This window comes from Panthera onca, chromosome A3, assembly GCF_046562875.1.
Source record: "Panthera onca isolate mPanOnc1 chromosome A3, mPanOnc1 haplotype 2, whole genome shotgun sequence".
NCBI lineage: Eukaryota > Metazoa > Chordata > Mammalia > Carnivora > Felidae > Panthera > Panthera onca.
In genome coordinates, this window is record NC_138341.1 from 26019568 (window position 1) to 26035989 (window position 16422).

At 36.5% G+C, this 16422-nt stretch overlaps 1 protein-coding gene across 5 annotated transcripts in view; it reads right to left on the reverse strand.

The window, feature by feature from the left end:
• Positions 1-16422, reverse strand: part of MEMO1 (mediator of cell motility 1) — a 128641-nt gene that overhangs the window by 24263 nt on the left and 87956 nt on the right. For 4 of the 5 annotated variants that reach the window (XR_013554779.1, XM_060645241.3, XM_060645220.3 and 1 more), the window contains one exon: positions 2463-2605. The exons of the other annotated variant lie outside the window; for it this stretch is intronic. Coding sequence is in view for 3 of the 4 variants with exons in the window: in XM_060645241.3 (XP_060501224.1) it covers positions 2463-2605 (143 nt within the window). In the remaining variant the exon portion in view is untranslated. The remainder of the gene's footprint in view (positions 1-2462; positions 2606-16422) is intronic. 5 annotated transcript variants of the gene reach the window in all.

Genomic DNA, 16422 nt, shown 5'->3' on the forward strand with positions numbered 1-16422 from the left:
CTTCATCAACTTTCCCAATAAGAATTAGTACAGTGCTTTTTTCATAAGTACAAAATAAGCACTTAATGGGTATTATTAGTGATAGTCATACTAGAAAAACAAACACTTGGAAAAGTTCTATTACTTAACCACCAAATGTAAATATAAATATGTTTTAGTTTCTGGATAATTCTCATAACATCTACCAATCTTTGGAAACTTGGGGTTCTTTTTTGTAATTATCACCAGGAAATCTTATAATTTAAATACCAAAATTTTCTAGAACACAGATCAAACGGCCTAAATAATTTTCTAAAAACCTAGGTAGGGTATAAAACAAAATTCATCTCTCTCTCTCTCAATATTGTACTTAAATATAGTAATGAACTAGGGCTTGTTTGCTTTAGAATTCATTATTGAGGTGAAAAGGATGATTTTACAGAGAAGAGCACTATTATAGCATTATACTGATTTTTGTGTGGATTTATGCTGTGAGTGCACATGGTACCAACCTAGAGGGAGAACTTCAATTCTGAAGAACAGTATCAGGGGAACTAACTACTTAAATCTTAAAAGTAAAGTGATTCATAGAGGTCTTAAAAGTGAAGAGGGACGGGTCACATGCTTTAAGAATTTTTAATTTCTGGGGCACCTGGGTGGCTCAGTAGGTTAAGCGTCCAACTTCAGTTCAGGTCATGATCTCACAGTTCATGGATTCGAGCCCCACATCAGGTTCTGTGCTGACAGCTCAGAGCCTGGAGCCTGCTTTGGAGTCTGTGACTCTCTCTGTCTCTCTCTCTCTCTCTCTCTCTGCCCCTTCCCTCCTCAAGCTCTGTCTCTCAAAATATAAATAATAAAAAAAAATTTTTTTAAGAATTTTTAATTTCTAAAACATATGGACATGCTTTACTACCAATGTAAATTCAGAATACTAAGAAAAAGAGCCCTTTTTTCAATGATATAGTTTTTAAGATCAACTATGACTAAACTTCAGAATTTCTAAGAAAAGAACTCTTTTTAAGCAAATACCTAGCCCTCAGATCTAAGTAATATACTTATAATCCATAAAAAAAAAAAAAAAAACTTCTGCCAAAGGTAGCAAACTAGCCAATAGAACTGATTACTAAACACCCCTGAGAACCTCTTAGGGAGTTTGGCAAGGTAGTACAGCTACCTGCATACCTTAAACCTGGGCTTCACCACCTCAGCTCTACTGACATTTTGGGCAGGATAATTCTTTGATGTGGAAGGCTGTCCTGTGTACTATAGGATGTTTATGAAGCAGCTTCTCTGGACTCTACTCAGCAGATGCCTAAAGCATCCCCGCTTCCCACCTCCACCCCATTGTGATGACCAAAAATGTCTCCAGACATTTCCAAATGCCCCCTCAGAGGACAATCAGCCCCAGACGAGAAATCAGTGACTTAAACCCCAATACTTATCTATACCATTAGGGAAGATGGTTCTCTTAAAATGAAATCTCAAAACCACTCACAGAGCAAGGTAAGAGAAAATATCAGCCTAACCAGGCCAGATAAATATTCTCAACTCTAGGAATCAATGCTTAAGACATATAAAAGCCAGGCCTCCCTATATCTCATTGAGGATGTTTTTCTGGCCATTCTAGTACTATATCTTAAAATTTATAGTCTTGTGCCTTCTGTTTTCTCTATAATCAAAGAAATAACTGAAGGATGAATAGATATTGGCATTCTTAAGCCAATGAGAGATGTCCTAAAAGGAACAGGATTCAGAAATAATCCAGAACAGCAATGGATAAAGGAGAGCAAATTGTATCCAAAGAAATCAAAAATCAAAATTTACTAAAAGAAGCATCCACAAATGTCTCACTTATTTTATGATCTATTCACTGTTAAGTTTCCTTACTCTTTTTATTCACAATAATAACAAAAATCACTTCAGAATCCTTACCCTTATAAACCATTACCAATGAAGACCACAGTGCTAATAGCCAACCTGTTACAATCTTTGTAGGGTAGCTCTAAGCTAATAGCAGAAATTAAGCACCAAAAGAAAAATAGAAAGAAAAAATACACTAATTACAAAAAAAGAAATGTGGTAAAGGACTGGCATAGCACAAAGCGCTCTCCTATCTTCTAAAGAAGAACATTTGTTTTATCTACCAAAAAACTAACTTCAGAGCATCTACCACACAACTCTACCTGGAAATAGGGTTAAAAGATCTTTACTCCCACTTTCGTAAGTAGCTAAGCAAGGATGCCCTCACAGTGTGAATCCAATTATACCAGTCGCCTTTGGAAATGTATCCATGACCCACTATCATAATCTGATCCTTTTTAAATGACCAAAAGACTTTTTTATTCACTTTGAAGTATTGTGGCTAAAAGTAAAACTCTCCAAGGAAAGTGATAAGGAACAGAAAATCAGAGCTTACAGTGAAAAGATACCATTAAGCACAAGTATATAATATCTACCATGATATGTTAACATCTAGAACTTACCCCAATGGCAGAAATCAGAAGAAACCACAAAGAGATTACTAGGATCCGCTAGATATTTACTGAAGAGTTTTCCGAATTCCTGTTCTTTTGACTCACTCAGAGCTCCAACCAGTACAGGAATAATGGTAAACTCATCCTTATGGCTTAAAGAAAACAGAAGAAGAAAAAAAAAAAAAAGTCATTTAAGAAGTATAAGAATAAAAATAGTTTTCCAGTGTGTTGGCACTAAAAGTGGAACATTATTAATTGTGGTAAGGATAATATACATATTATTGAATTTTTTAATCTGCAAATAAAATGTTTAAAGAAGACCATTTAAAAATAAGAGAGAGACACAATACTAAAAATATCTATTTAAATTACAGAAATATACAATACTCTTTAGGTAAACAAAGCTATTTTACTACTAGGTATAATAATATCCTCAAAAATAAAAATAAGCCCATCAGACCATCACCAAGTCAAGTCTTTTCAACTACCAAGCAAAGCTACAATCATCTGCCCAATCCTTCCACAATTTTAAAAGAGCATTAAACTCTTCCTCAATATTTTAATCCTATCCTGTTACAAATACCACGACTTCTGGCACTTCTATGACCTTGCCAAGTGAGACCTACAGAACTTAACCCTTGGCTTCCGTAAGATACACCAAGTGCACCTTATACCTATACTAACTAATAAACACATACAGGACAGTCTGACGATACAACTCAAAATTCACTGGTCTCTAGGGTGGACACAGAATTCAAGGAAGTAGGTATTAATTTCTAGCAGCAAGAAAAAGACACCACAACCACCCACAATGTTTATGACATATCCACAAGTCCCTTTTTCACTCTACAGATTGACAGATTTATGGAAAAGGAACAGAGCAGATTAATAAAGAATAACTATGATGGGCTATAGAAACAGACGTTTACCCCAAACCTTTTAAAATTTTCATTGTTGTGAAATTTTACTTACATATATTCAATATTATTTATATTCTAAATGATCCCAGATTGGAATTTTAGAAGCGTGAATCATGTTTGTCTGACTTGTTCTGAACAGGACTTTAAAAAAAAAAAAAAAATCACCATTATAATAAATGCTTTTTAATATGATAATCTGACACTTAACTGATGTAGGACAAACAATTCATAAAAGGGTTTTTAAAAATACGAAATTTTAGTTTATTCCCCAAATAAGTGTTAGCCCAGCTTCATAAAGCTAAATTCAGGGCACCCAAGCACCTCCCCCATAAAGGCCCCCTTACCCTTGTCAATTGCGAAATAAACAGATCATACAGATCTCCAGTCCCTCTGCAATGCAGGGGCTTCTTGGGCAGAATCTGCATCTATGGAGTAAGAAAAAAAGAGGAAGCTGGCAGAGGAAGCTGCCATGGAATATCTCTTTCTCTGACTCTTTCACCAGTTTGCTTTACAACTGCAGGAAGGAATAGGGGCCCTTCAGTAAGCTAAGAGTGATTATCACTTGAAAGAAAAGAATTTGAGCTCTAGTAAAAATTCAAGAAGACTGTTATGAATTGTTCTAACTTCAAGTACTACCTACATAAATTTTAAAAAAACTAAGATCATCAAAGAGTGTAAGTAATTATGACATGGTAGGGATGCAATTATATAAGAGTATTAAAAAACAAGAAGTCAGAAGAAATAGGTTCAAGTACCATCTCCATCATATAATAAAAGTTGAGAGGGTGGGTAAATCACTAACCTAAAAATGCATTTTACCTTATCTGTCAAATGATCATAATTACAATATCTATTTTCTGAAACTATTATGAAGTGAGCAACGCTATAGGAAAAGTAGTTTATCAACAGTAGTTGGCTCACTCTGAAGAAATAATACATGTCTACTATTCCATACAGCCACCAAACCATTCAATTAACCTCGGTCTCATCTTGCAAGTCTATACGAAGGTAAAAGGCTCAAACTACTCAGAAATCTAAGCTTTGAATCAAGATCCATCTATCTACTTCTTCGTCATTTCTCTTTAAAAAATTACTTGTTCTATCTTCTCACAAAGCATGAATTAGAAAAATGAGTATTTGGCTTTGAAATATAATATTCCTAGGCTCTAGAATACAAGTTGTCAAGTTGGTTTTTCCCAGTGAAGGAGTACAAAATCTTGCCCTCAGAAAACAATGATAAAACTGTCAAAAATAACCATTTTGTGGCTCTAGAAATTCAACAAGGCAAAAAACACAACGAGAAGAGTTTATCAGCGTAAAATAAGTGAACATCTTGGGAAGAACAGTGGAAGTCTGGCATCTTACCAGGAGCTGCCTCCATCCTCCTGCCCCAATCCACCAACATGGCAGAGGCTGCCTATGAAAATCAGCAGCTTCACTGCTAAAAGGGGCTGACTTTGACTTGGAGGACAGAGCAGAACACTCACACTCAGCACGAAACAGAAAAGCCCACAGCTCTTGTAGCCTGAGGTTATGGAACCACTTGAGGCAACCCACAAACCTAGAAATTTAACATGGAGATTCTGGAAAGGAGAGAGCCACGCAGGGACCAGATAAATTCATTTATTCTGAGGAAAGGATTGATGTCCTCCACAAAACCCCATGTGACTAGAAGGCAGCAAGCACAAATGTACAGGGGAGACCCCTAAGGTCCCTAGCTCCCCCCAGAATGCCAGCTAATTAGGAGGTTAAGAGCATATCCAAGGCAAATTAGAGACCTGAGAAAAACCAACATCTCCCACATCCTAGGCTGCCTGGAAATCTGCATGTATACACAGGAAGACCAGAGAAGACCCAATAGAAAGTAAAGGAGGCAAGCTAGAAAATGGCCCAAATTTTGAACATACTCCCCAAAATATACACAATCCTCCAGCAGAGGACAAAAGCCTTACTGGCTCAAGGTGTTCAATTACAGCTTCCAACCAATCATTTACTAAGCACTAAGCAATGCAGACACAGAGATGAACTCTAGAAAGCCAAAGTTCATAAGAATTTTTAAAAAGTTGAGGAGATAAATCCGTAGCCACACATTTTGGGAGAGAGAAATTCTGTAGATAAAGCCAATCAAGTTACTTAAACAAACAAACAAATGAAAAGTGAATGAATGAATGAATGAATGAAAGAATGAATGAATGAAACAACTACCACCACTACTACCACCTGCAGAAAATTTTAATAAAACCAGAATCAAGGGGTGACTGGGTGGCTCAGTCAGTTAAGTGTCCAATTTCAGCTCAGGTCATGATCTCACAGTTCATGAGTTAGAGCCCTACATTGGGCTCTGTGATGAAAGATCAGAACCTGGAGCCCGCTTCAGATTCTGTGTCTCCCTCTCTCTGCCCTTTCCCTGCTTGTGCTCACTCTCATTATCTCTCTCAAACATAAATAAACATCAAAAAAATTATATTAAAACTGGAATCAAGCTGCTATAAGATATAAAAAGTCCAGTTGTAAGAAAAAATTATGAGCCACAGAAACAGGACAATGTGACAGATTATCAGGGGGGAAAAAAAGTAACCAATAGATAGAAGCTGTATCCACGTGAGACCAGATTTAGCAAAGACTTCAAAACAATTCCTATAAATACGTTCAAAACATCAAGGAAACCATGCTTTAAAAAGTTAAAATATGGCAATGACTAAATAATTAATGAATATCAACAAAGAAATGCAAGCTATTTAAAAGAATTAAATAGAGGGGAGCCTGAGTGGCTCAGTCAGTTAAGTGTCCGACTTCAGCTCCAGTCATGATTGTGGTTCGTGGGTTCAAGCCCTACGTTGGGCTCTGTGCTGACAGCTTGGAGCCTGCTTCCGACTTTATGTCTCCCTCTCTCTCTCTCTGCCCCTCCCCTACTTATGCGCTCTCTCACACGCGCGCTCTCTCCTCTCTCTCTGTCTCAAGAATAAACATTAAAAAGGAGGGGGGGCACCTGGGTGGCTCAGTAGGTTAAGCAGTTAAGCATCCAACTTCGGCTCAGGTCATGATCTCCTGGTTTGTGGGTTCAAGCCCTGCATCTGGCTTTGTGCTGACAGCTCAGAGCCCAGAGCCTGCTTTAGATTCTGTGTCTCTCTCTCTCTCTCCCTGCCCCTCCCCTGCTCGTGCTCTGTCTCTCTCACTCTCTTAAAAATAAATAAACATTAAAAATTTTTAAATAAAAAATAAAAGAATCAAATGGAAATTTTAGAGTTGAAAAGTACAGCAAATGAAATTAAAATTTACTAGATGGTCTGAAAAGCAGATTCAATATTACATAAAAAATCAGTGAAATTAAAGATAAAACAAATAATTGAACCTGTAGAGAAAAAAAAAAAGATTGAAGGGAAATGACCAGAGCATTAGAGACTTGTAGACAACATCAAACACACTAGATGCATACAATGAGAGTCCCAAAAAGTACAGTAAAAGACTTAAAAGAAATAATGGCTGAAAACTTTCCAAATTTCATGAAAAACATTGATCGACAGTTTCAAGAGACTCAACAACCCAAAATATGATAAGCACAAAGAGATCCCCATCTAGATACACTGTAATGAAACTGAGGAAAACCAAAGACAAGGAAAAAATCTTAAAAGCAGCAAACGGAAAATGACTCATTACTTAACAGGATAGTGTTTTCAACTAACAGTACTGGAACCACTGCATATCCATATGAAAAAAAAGTACATTAGACCTTTACCTCATACTATATACAAAAATTAACTCAAACTGGGTAATAAACATAACTATTAAGAGCTAAACTAAGAACACTTCTGGAACAGGGGTCAGCAACAATCTTTTCAAAGGAGCCGTAAAGTAAATATTTTATATTTTCTGGGCCATACAATCTCTGTAGCTGCCAAAGTGTCACTGTAAACAGAAAGCAGCCACATATGTAAATGAGTGGGTATGGATGGCTATCTTCCAATAAAACATTTACAATAACAAGTTGTGGGCCAGATGTGGTCTGCAGGCTATAGTTTGCTGATTCCTGTTCAAGAAGAGAAAAATCTCTGTGACCCTGAATTAGACAAAGATTTCTTTTTTTTTTTTTTTTTTTTAGATAGGGAGAGAGAACAAATGGGGGAATGGGGAAGAAGGAGAGAGAGGGAGAGGGAGAGGGAGAGGGAGAGGGAGAGGGAGAGGGAGAGAGAGAGAGAGAGAGAGAGAGAGAGAGAGAGAGAATCCCAAGCAGCCTCCATGCTCAGAACAAAGCCCAACTCAGGACTCAATTCCCGAACACTGGGATCATACTCTGAGCTGAAATCAAGTCAGATGCTCAACTGACTGAGCCACCCAGGTGCTCCTAGACAAAGATTTCTTAAATATGATACCAAAAGCAAAATCCACACGAGAAAAAAAGTGATAAAATTATTTCATCAAAACCTTTTGCTCTTCAACAGAGTGAAATAATCTGTATCTAGAATATGTAAAATCTCTCACAACTCAGTAAGAAGGCAAATTATCAAATTAAAACTAGAGCAAAATATATGAACAGACATTTCACAAAAGAAGACATAAAAATGACTAATAACCACACTGAAGAGTTGCTCAATATCATGAGTCACTGGAAATATGCAAATTAACACCAAGTCAGGTTATATATATCTATTAGAATGGTTGTAATCAAAAATGTTATTGTACTCTGACAATAACAGATACTGGCCAGTATGGGGAGAAACTGGAGACTTCGTGTTCCTGCTGGCATATAAAATGGTGCTGCTACTCTGCAAAATAGTTTGGCAGTTTCTGAAAGAGTTAAAACATAGATTTATATGACCCAGCTATATCACTCCTAAGTACTTATTCAAGAGAAACGAAAACATATGTTCACATAAAAACTTGTATGATATGTTATTTATAACATTATTCCTAATAGCCAAAAATGGAATTGATCTAAGTGTCCATCAACTAGTGAATGGATAAAGAAAATATCACAGATTCATATAATGTAATAATTATTTGGCAATAAAAAGGAATGAACTAGCGATACATGCTAAAAGATTGGTGAACCTCAAAAACAGTATGCGAAGTGTAAAAGGATAGCTACGGAAGACATCTTGTAGGATTCCATTTACATGAAATTTCTAGAAAATGCAAAATTCTGGGGCGCCTGGGTGGCTCAGTCAGTTAAGCGTCCGACTTCAGCCCAGGTCATGATCTCACGGTTTGTGAGTTCGAACCCCGCGTCGGGCTCTGTGCTGACAGCTCAGAGCCTGGAGGCTGCTTCAGATTCTGTGTCTCCTTCTCTCTCTGCCCCTCCCCTGCTCATGGTCTGTCTCAAAAATAAATTTAAAAAATAAAAAAATAAAACATTAAAAAAAAAAAAGAAAATGCAAAATTCTATAGAGACAAAGCAGATAAATGGCTGCATAAGGTTGAGAGTTGGAGCCAGAACTGCCCTCAAAGGGACACAAGGTTTCTTTTTTGTGTAGTGCAAACATTCTAAAACTAGATTGTGAGAATGACTGCCCAACTCTGTAAATTTACTGAAAATCATTGAGTTGTACTCTTAAGTGAGTGAATTTTATAGGATGTAAAACATCTTTCAATAAATCTGTTAAAAGAAGAAAAAAGAAAACCCATCTTTGCCACTTGTAAGCTGTGCTACCTGCAGTAGGTTACCTAAAACTATCCTAAGCCTCAATTTTGTCATCAGTAAAAACAGACTTAATAATACTTGCCTTACAGGGCTCTTGTGAGCACTTAAGTAATGTAGAGTTAAGTTTTATCCCTTCTTTTTCTGTCCTATATCTTAAACCATGCTGCAGAAAATTAATACATCCAAGATGTGTAACAAACTAAAAGAAACTGAAATCCCAGAACCAAGAGAGGAGCACTCTCTTTAAAAACAAACAATATTACTATACCACCAATATTCTTAATGGCACAGAGCACTAAAAATCTATATTGGAATATTTGACGACCTTGACTGGGGCCACAGTCAGGAAGAAAAGTAAAATTTTAAGACCTAATACAAACCTAAGCTATAAGGAGGGTTAGAATTTCATTTAAAATAATGAGTCAGAAACTTATGGCAGGCTGGAACTGGGAAAAGAGGAATGGGACTTTTGTAGGAGAGTTAATAGACCTAGTCGGTCTGTTGCTCCAATTTTTAGAAGGGGCTGCTTGTAAAGACTGGCCCTTGGCTTTTACAATGTTCCCTATGGTGATTAAGCCTGCTTTACCACTTGGGACACTGTACCAGCTTGCCTGGATTGTAAACAAAATGATAATGGCAAACACGTACTTTCCTTCTGAGAGCAGAGAATCTCAGTAGCTGGAGCTAGTTATGCAAGCAGGGGGTCCCTACATGACCAGTCCCCAAACAAAATCCTGGAGTTTGAATTTTAGAGCAGGCTTTTCTGGACAGAAACACTGCACATGTGTTAAACTGACGGAGGAAACATGTTCTATTTAGCCCACCCTGTGAGAAGGAGAATAATGGAAGCATACACCTGGATTCCTCCAGATTCTGCCTGATGTGTCTTTTCCTTCTGCTGGTCCTGTTGTGTATCATACCTCTTTCAATAAACCATAACCATGAATAAACTGTGAGTCCTTCTAGTGAGTCTTCAAATGTGAGACTGGTGGTGGAACTCTTGAAACTGCGTTAAAGGCAAAGTGGCATAAAGGAACCATAACTGCAGAGGTTTAGGGAGTCTTCTAAAAAAAATAATTTCTCTCATCTTTTCTTCCTGATCAAATTCACCTTCAGACCACAGAGACATAGATATAGACTTTGTAAAGAATACTATGACTCACTCAAAGGAAGAACAAACTAAAAAGATCCAGAAAACATCAAGCAGAACCGAAGAACCGAGGAAGGAGGAGGAGAAAGGAAAAGGAGGAAGTAAGCTAGCTGTCAATGACAACTAAAAGTAACATTTAAGTCATTATAAATCTTTGCTGTATCATCAGGTAAGTAAATCTAATCAGATTATCAAAATAAATTTCAAAGGTTATATAGGCCTTTCTTAATTTCCATTTGAATAAGAATACTAAGAAAAAAGGTTTTTTACATGGGCAAAAATATCTCAGGTACTACTCAACCATCTGAAGCAAAATAATCCTATCATAAATTGGCCAAGCTTGCAATCCAAATTATAGAGAAATTTCAGTATTTTATTAGGAACAAGTCAACATTTCTATTCCCTATATTCTCTTAAACTGATACCTATTTCTAACTTTACCATCTCTGATAATGATATACAATTAGGCATTTCACTTTTGCACTCTTAAAATCACATTACTGCTCCAGACAGAAACATTTACCAAGTTCTATGATTCTAATCTTCAAATGTCTCCTATTATCTGCTCAGTTTGCTACCCCATCCACCACTGCCTTAGTTCAAAGTCCCATGACTTCTTTACTAAACTATTTCTTTCAATCTTTTCCAACTCTAATCCATCCTTCACCATCACACCATCAAGGAGTAGTATTCGGGGTTCCTGGCTGGCTCAGTTGGTACAGCATGCGACTCTTGATCTCAGGGTCGAGAGTTCAAGTCCCACGCTGGACATGGAGCTTACTTTTAAAAAAAAGGAGTAATATTCTTATGATTCCAAGTTCCAACCATGTCCTCCCTTTGCTAAGCAACTTTTACTAGCTCTATACCAATCAGGGGATAAAATACAAATATCTTAAAATGACATTCAATGACCTCTATAATATGGTCCCAACCCACTGTTCCAACTAGCTAATCTTGCCCCTCTTACTGTATGTCTTACTGTATGTCTTTACAGGTCACTTACCCAAATGCCTCCAGCTTCAGGCTGGCATTATATACATGTTAAAAGGTGGATAAGGTATAAGATAACAGGAAGTGGCAGGACTAAGAGCCAACCAAAAACATTCATATATATAAGAAAATGTTTTCTAAATTTGCAGGCCAAACAAAAAAATCTATAGACATATCTCAGTTACTAGGCAAGCCTTCTGCAACTACATTAGGCCAAGGCAGGTAGCTCTCTATTCTTAAGCCCTGGGTTTTCCTACTCCTGTACTTTATATTTACAGAAGTCCCTTTCCCACAGAAACCTTCTGCCCCATTCTGAGAAAACTTCAGCCATCTTCAAAGTCCACTCAAATGCTCTCTCTGCCATGAAGCAACCTGTGTGCTCTCCTAACTTCATCTCTCTGTTCCCACATCCCCTTTTTCTGATCCCACAAACTAAACTGCACTTAATACATTTTGAATTATATTACATTTATTTATATACATTTTTTAACTTTCTTACCAGGCTATATGCTGAGAAAAATATACCATGTTTGCTTATTTGTCTATTTCCCATTATTCTTTCCACAGAGATTAGTACAGCTAGGTAGCTCTATAACATTTGAAATGTTAACATATTAAATGTTAAAATAACCAAATGTTTTAAATCTTGACAGGAGAAATGTCTTAAGCCATTTTAAAACCAATCAAATTTTTATACATATTAACTAGAAAAACTTAAGGGAGGACAATCACCACTTGGGAGCCAAAATGAGTTTTGTTTACTAGCCTACAAAATTACTCCCCATATATAAAATACATTATTCTTAATTTGTGATTTAAACAAACATCATAAAAGGAGTTTCTCGTGTATTCCTGAGGTGGTGATAAAGAATTCCTTCTTTCAACCCAAAATAGCAAGTACTAAAGAATACAATCAGATGTATCAACTGTTAAAAAGTTCTTCAGAAAAAGGGAAAATGATCTAGGTCAGAAACTCAGATCTACATCAATAAAGAAAGCAATAAAGCAACATCTTTAGTTTATTTCAGTTTATTTTTCTTATTTTTTTTAAGTTTATTTACTTATTTTTGAGAGAGAGAGACAGACAGACAGACAGACAGAAAGCACAGATGAGCAGGGAAGGGGCAGAGAGAGAGAGAGAGGAAGAGAGAGAATCCTAAGTAGTCTCCACACTGTCAGAGCAGAGCCCTACACAGGGCTCAATCTCACCATTGTGAGATCATGACCTGAGCTGAAACCAAGAGTCTGATGTTTAACCAACTGAGACACCCAGGCACCCGTATTTTTCTTATTCTTAATTGATCCAAGAGATAACAATTCCTTCAAAACTTAATAGTAGCAACATGCTGTAATTATAGCTTACAAATGACTGCAGTATTACAAGGGACAGGAAGGACAAATAGGAAATACTGTTATAAGATACTTGTACTACCTATGAAACAGTACAGTGTTGTTTTAAAGTGCACTTGGAGTCACTGCAAATGTATGTTGCAAACTTTAGAGCACCCACCAAAGGTTAAAAAAAAAGTACTATAACTGGTATGCTTAGAGGGGTAAAAAATGGAATCATAAAATGCTCACTTAAAACCACAGAAGGCAGAAACATTAACAGAAAGCAAAAAAGAAATAAAAAACAAGGGCAATAAGTAGATAGCAGTAACACATGTGAGAGATATTAATCCAAGTATACCAGTAATCCTTTAAGAGGTGAATGGATAAACTGTGATACATCCATAGAACACAATATTCTCAGCAATAAAAAGAAATAAGCTATCAAGCCAAAAAAAGACATGGAGGAATCTTGAAAGTATATTATTAAATCAAAGAAGCCAACTTGGGCTGCATATAGTATGGTTCCATTATATGACATTCCAAAAACAATATGACTATATACTATGGATACAGTAAAAAGGTAAATGGTTACCAGGGTATGGTTGGGGGGAGTGGAGGGGGAGAGGATGAACAGGCAGAGTACAGGGGATTTTTAGGACAATGAAATGATTCTGTATGGTACTATAATGGTAGATAACATGACATTAGGTATTTGGTAAAACCAATAAACTATGTAACACCAAAAGGGAACCCTAATTAAGCTATGGACTTAGGTATTAATAATGTATCAATATTTCTTCATCAACTGTAACAAATGTACACTAATGCAAGACATTAAGAACAGAGAAAATTGTTCAGTTAATAGTGTTTAATACCAAACCAAGCCATCGGATAGTGTTCTCACTCAAGAAACTCAAACATATAATCAATATGGACAAACATAAGAATTACAAGACTTCAGCTTAAATATCTGGGTAAACTACACAAAATCAAGTTGCTGGTTTTTTTTATAATAGTCTAAGCACTTCAAGAGTTATCAAATCCTAACCACACTGAATTTATAAGATTGACTAGAACCTAAAGCAGAAGATGGGACAGATTTAAGTACATTGTACTGTACTTTCAAGTTGTCTATGTTCCAAAATATTGGCAGTAACAAAAAGTAGTAAATGGCTAAGATAATAATGATGACTATTTTTATAATGAACATGAATGGTTTTAGAGTGCCATATTTCTCAATGGAACACTTTCAAAGTTACTAAAGCATTCTATTTACTCTGCACATTTCTCTGAACAAAAAATTGTGCAACTGAGGCAGAGGAATTGTTTTATATCTGGACTGTGGTGGATATATACAACTCTGCATTTGTCAATACTCACAGAATTCTGTGCCTTAAAGAGTACATTTTACTGTATATAAATTGCCAAAAAAATCAATTAAAATTTTAAACTGCAAACAAACAGTACATGAGTATGACACAGAAAGAATGTGGGGGGGGGGGTGTGGAAAGACATTAAATGTAACTGAACAAGTAAAATAAAATGGAAAAAAAAGAAGAGCTGAGATCCAGTGCTGTTAATTTTCAGAGTTAACTCAATTTTTTTCAAAATGGATCATTTCTACATATCCTAAATTAACTGTCTGAATACAATTATTAGCAATATAAAAATTATTATGAATTTCAATAGTAAAGATAATACATGGAAAAAAGGATCAAAATAAAGTACCTAAGATATTATCTCGTTTGCAGGTTTTATTCACACAAATAAATATGTATGTAAATCTTATATATATAATATATATATACACAAACATATATGCATACATATATTGTTAGCATATGCATAACAATTTCTACTACTAATCAACATTGGTTGAGGAGAAGCAGGGAGGCTTTAACTGTTCATTTTATTCTTTTTGATGCTGTTTACATTTTGAAGCCAAGTACGGTACTGTACAAGTATTTTTTTAATGTCAACAGGATCAAACCAAGCAAGGAGATTATGGGTCATATCATGTTTTCTCCTTTACACTACTCATTATTATTTTAAAAGTTGAAATGAGTATTGTTTTTTAAATCTGTTTAAGATAATACACAGAATTATAAGTAACACCTTAGGTATTTAATTTTTAAAAATCTGTAATGATTACAGTGAAAAAAATGAAAGAAAAGTTAGGAAATTAAATGGTCAATTGATTAAACTATTACATAAACATATACTACAAAGTCTATGTATACTCAATCAAAAAGAGTAAAAATGACATGGAAATATGGTCATGATATGAAAAGCAGCTAATAAAAAAGAACATCTCACCTCATTTTGGGAAAACTATTTAATGAAAGTATTGCAAATGGGAAGATCATTACTAATTCACTTAACAATTAATTACAGAAATCCTTTTGTGTACCAGGTACCGAGCTGGGCACGGAAGGTGAAGACAAGCTGCCCTCAGGCACAGAGAAGACTGGGGAATTACCAGCGATAGGCGACAAACAGGTAATCACCAAAAGAGCTATTTAACTGCAGTGGTACTATGGTAGGCTGCCTTTAGGTAACATCCCTGAAAATTCCTCCCACTTCTGAATGCTCATGCCACTCCTCCCATGAAAAGTAGAGTCTCTTTCTCCCTCCCCTTGAACCTAGCCTTGAAACTTGCTTGAATGAGTAGAATATGGCCTGACACTGTGCCAGTTCCAAGCCTAGATATTACAAGGCCTGAACAATTCTAGCCTGCTTTCTGGCTGCCCTGAACTGCCATGAACTTCATAATAGTCCAAGGCTATCCTGCAAGAGGACACCATGGGAAGAGAGAGGCCCTGAAGGGCAAGTGACAACAGGTGGAGATGGGAGATCACGAAGACGAGAACCAAGCTGCCTCAGCAGACAACTAGCATCACAGCCCCAGACAACAAGTGAAGGCATCTTAGAGCCTTCAGCCTACATCAGCCTGCTTCAACTGGCAGCAGATGAAACAGAGACGAGCTGTCAGCACTCACCCCTGACCAAATTTCTAGTTCAGGGTCATAAGCAAAAAAAAAAAAAAACAAAAACAAAAACAAAGGCACTTTGAGGTGATTTGTTATGCTATATACAATAGGTAAGTGAGACGAACAATGGTGCTTAAAAAGGTTACTACTGGAACAGAAAACCTAAAACACTGGCTTTGAGGACACAGAGGCAGGCAGAATCTGAAAGGGCAAGAAGAAGACAGTAAACTGGAAGAGCAGTAAGGAAACTGCTATGCAAGACCAGGAGAAAAGGGGCCCGTATTATTTACTGTCAGAACAATTAGCATAATTACACACAATTCCAAGTAGTAACTTAGAACATTAAAAATATACCTAGTGAACACGTAGATCTAGCTAAGAAGATTTCCAGGCAAAAGATTCAAAGTGTCACTGGCTTCTCTATAGCCAAGTGTGAGAAGGTAAAAGAAGAATAACATGAGCTAAAGAGTTACATGCAGAATTTAAGCGAAAGATTTCTAAGCAGGAGCTGCCTAGTCGGAAAATAGCTGTTTCTCATCACTAGCCTCTACAGATAGCAAGAGACTGTCAAAGAAACAACATAAAGACAAAGAACAAATCCAGAGTGCTGCCAATAAATCATGGGCTCACAATCATCAAATCAAAAATTCATCTGTAAAACCTTTTATTAAGACCACAAAAAGACTTTTTTTAAGTTTACTTATTTTGAGAAAGAGTGAGAGTAAGCAGCAGAGGGGCAGAGAGTGAAGGAGAAAGAGAGAATCCCAAGCAGGCTCCACACTGTCAGCACAGTGTCCAATGCAGGCCTAGATCTCACAAACTGTGAGATCAGAACCTGAGCTGAGATCAAGAGTTGGACAGTTAACTGAATGAGCCCCCAAAACAGAAAGACTTAGTAAGGTAAGGCTTAAATACTCTCTTAGATAGGCAAAAGGGCTTCTAAGAACCT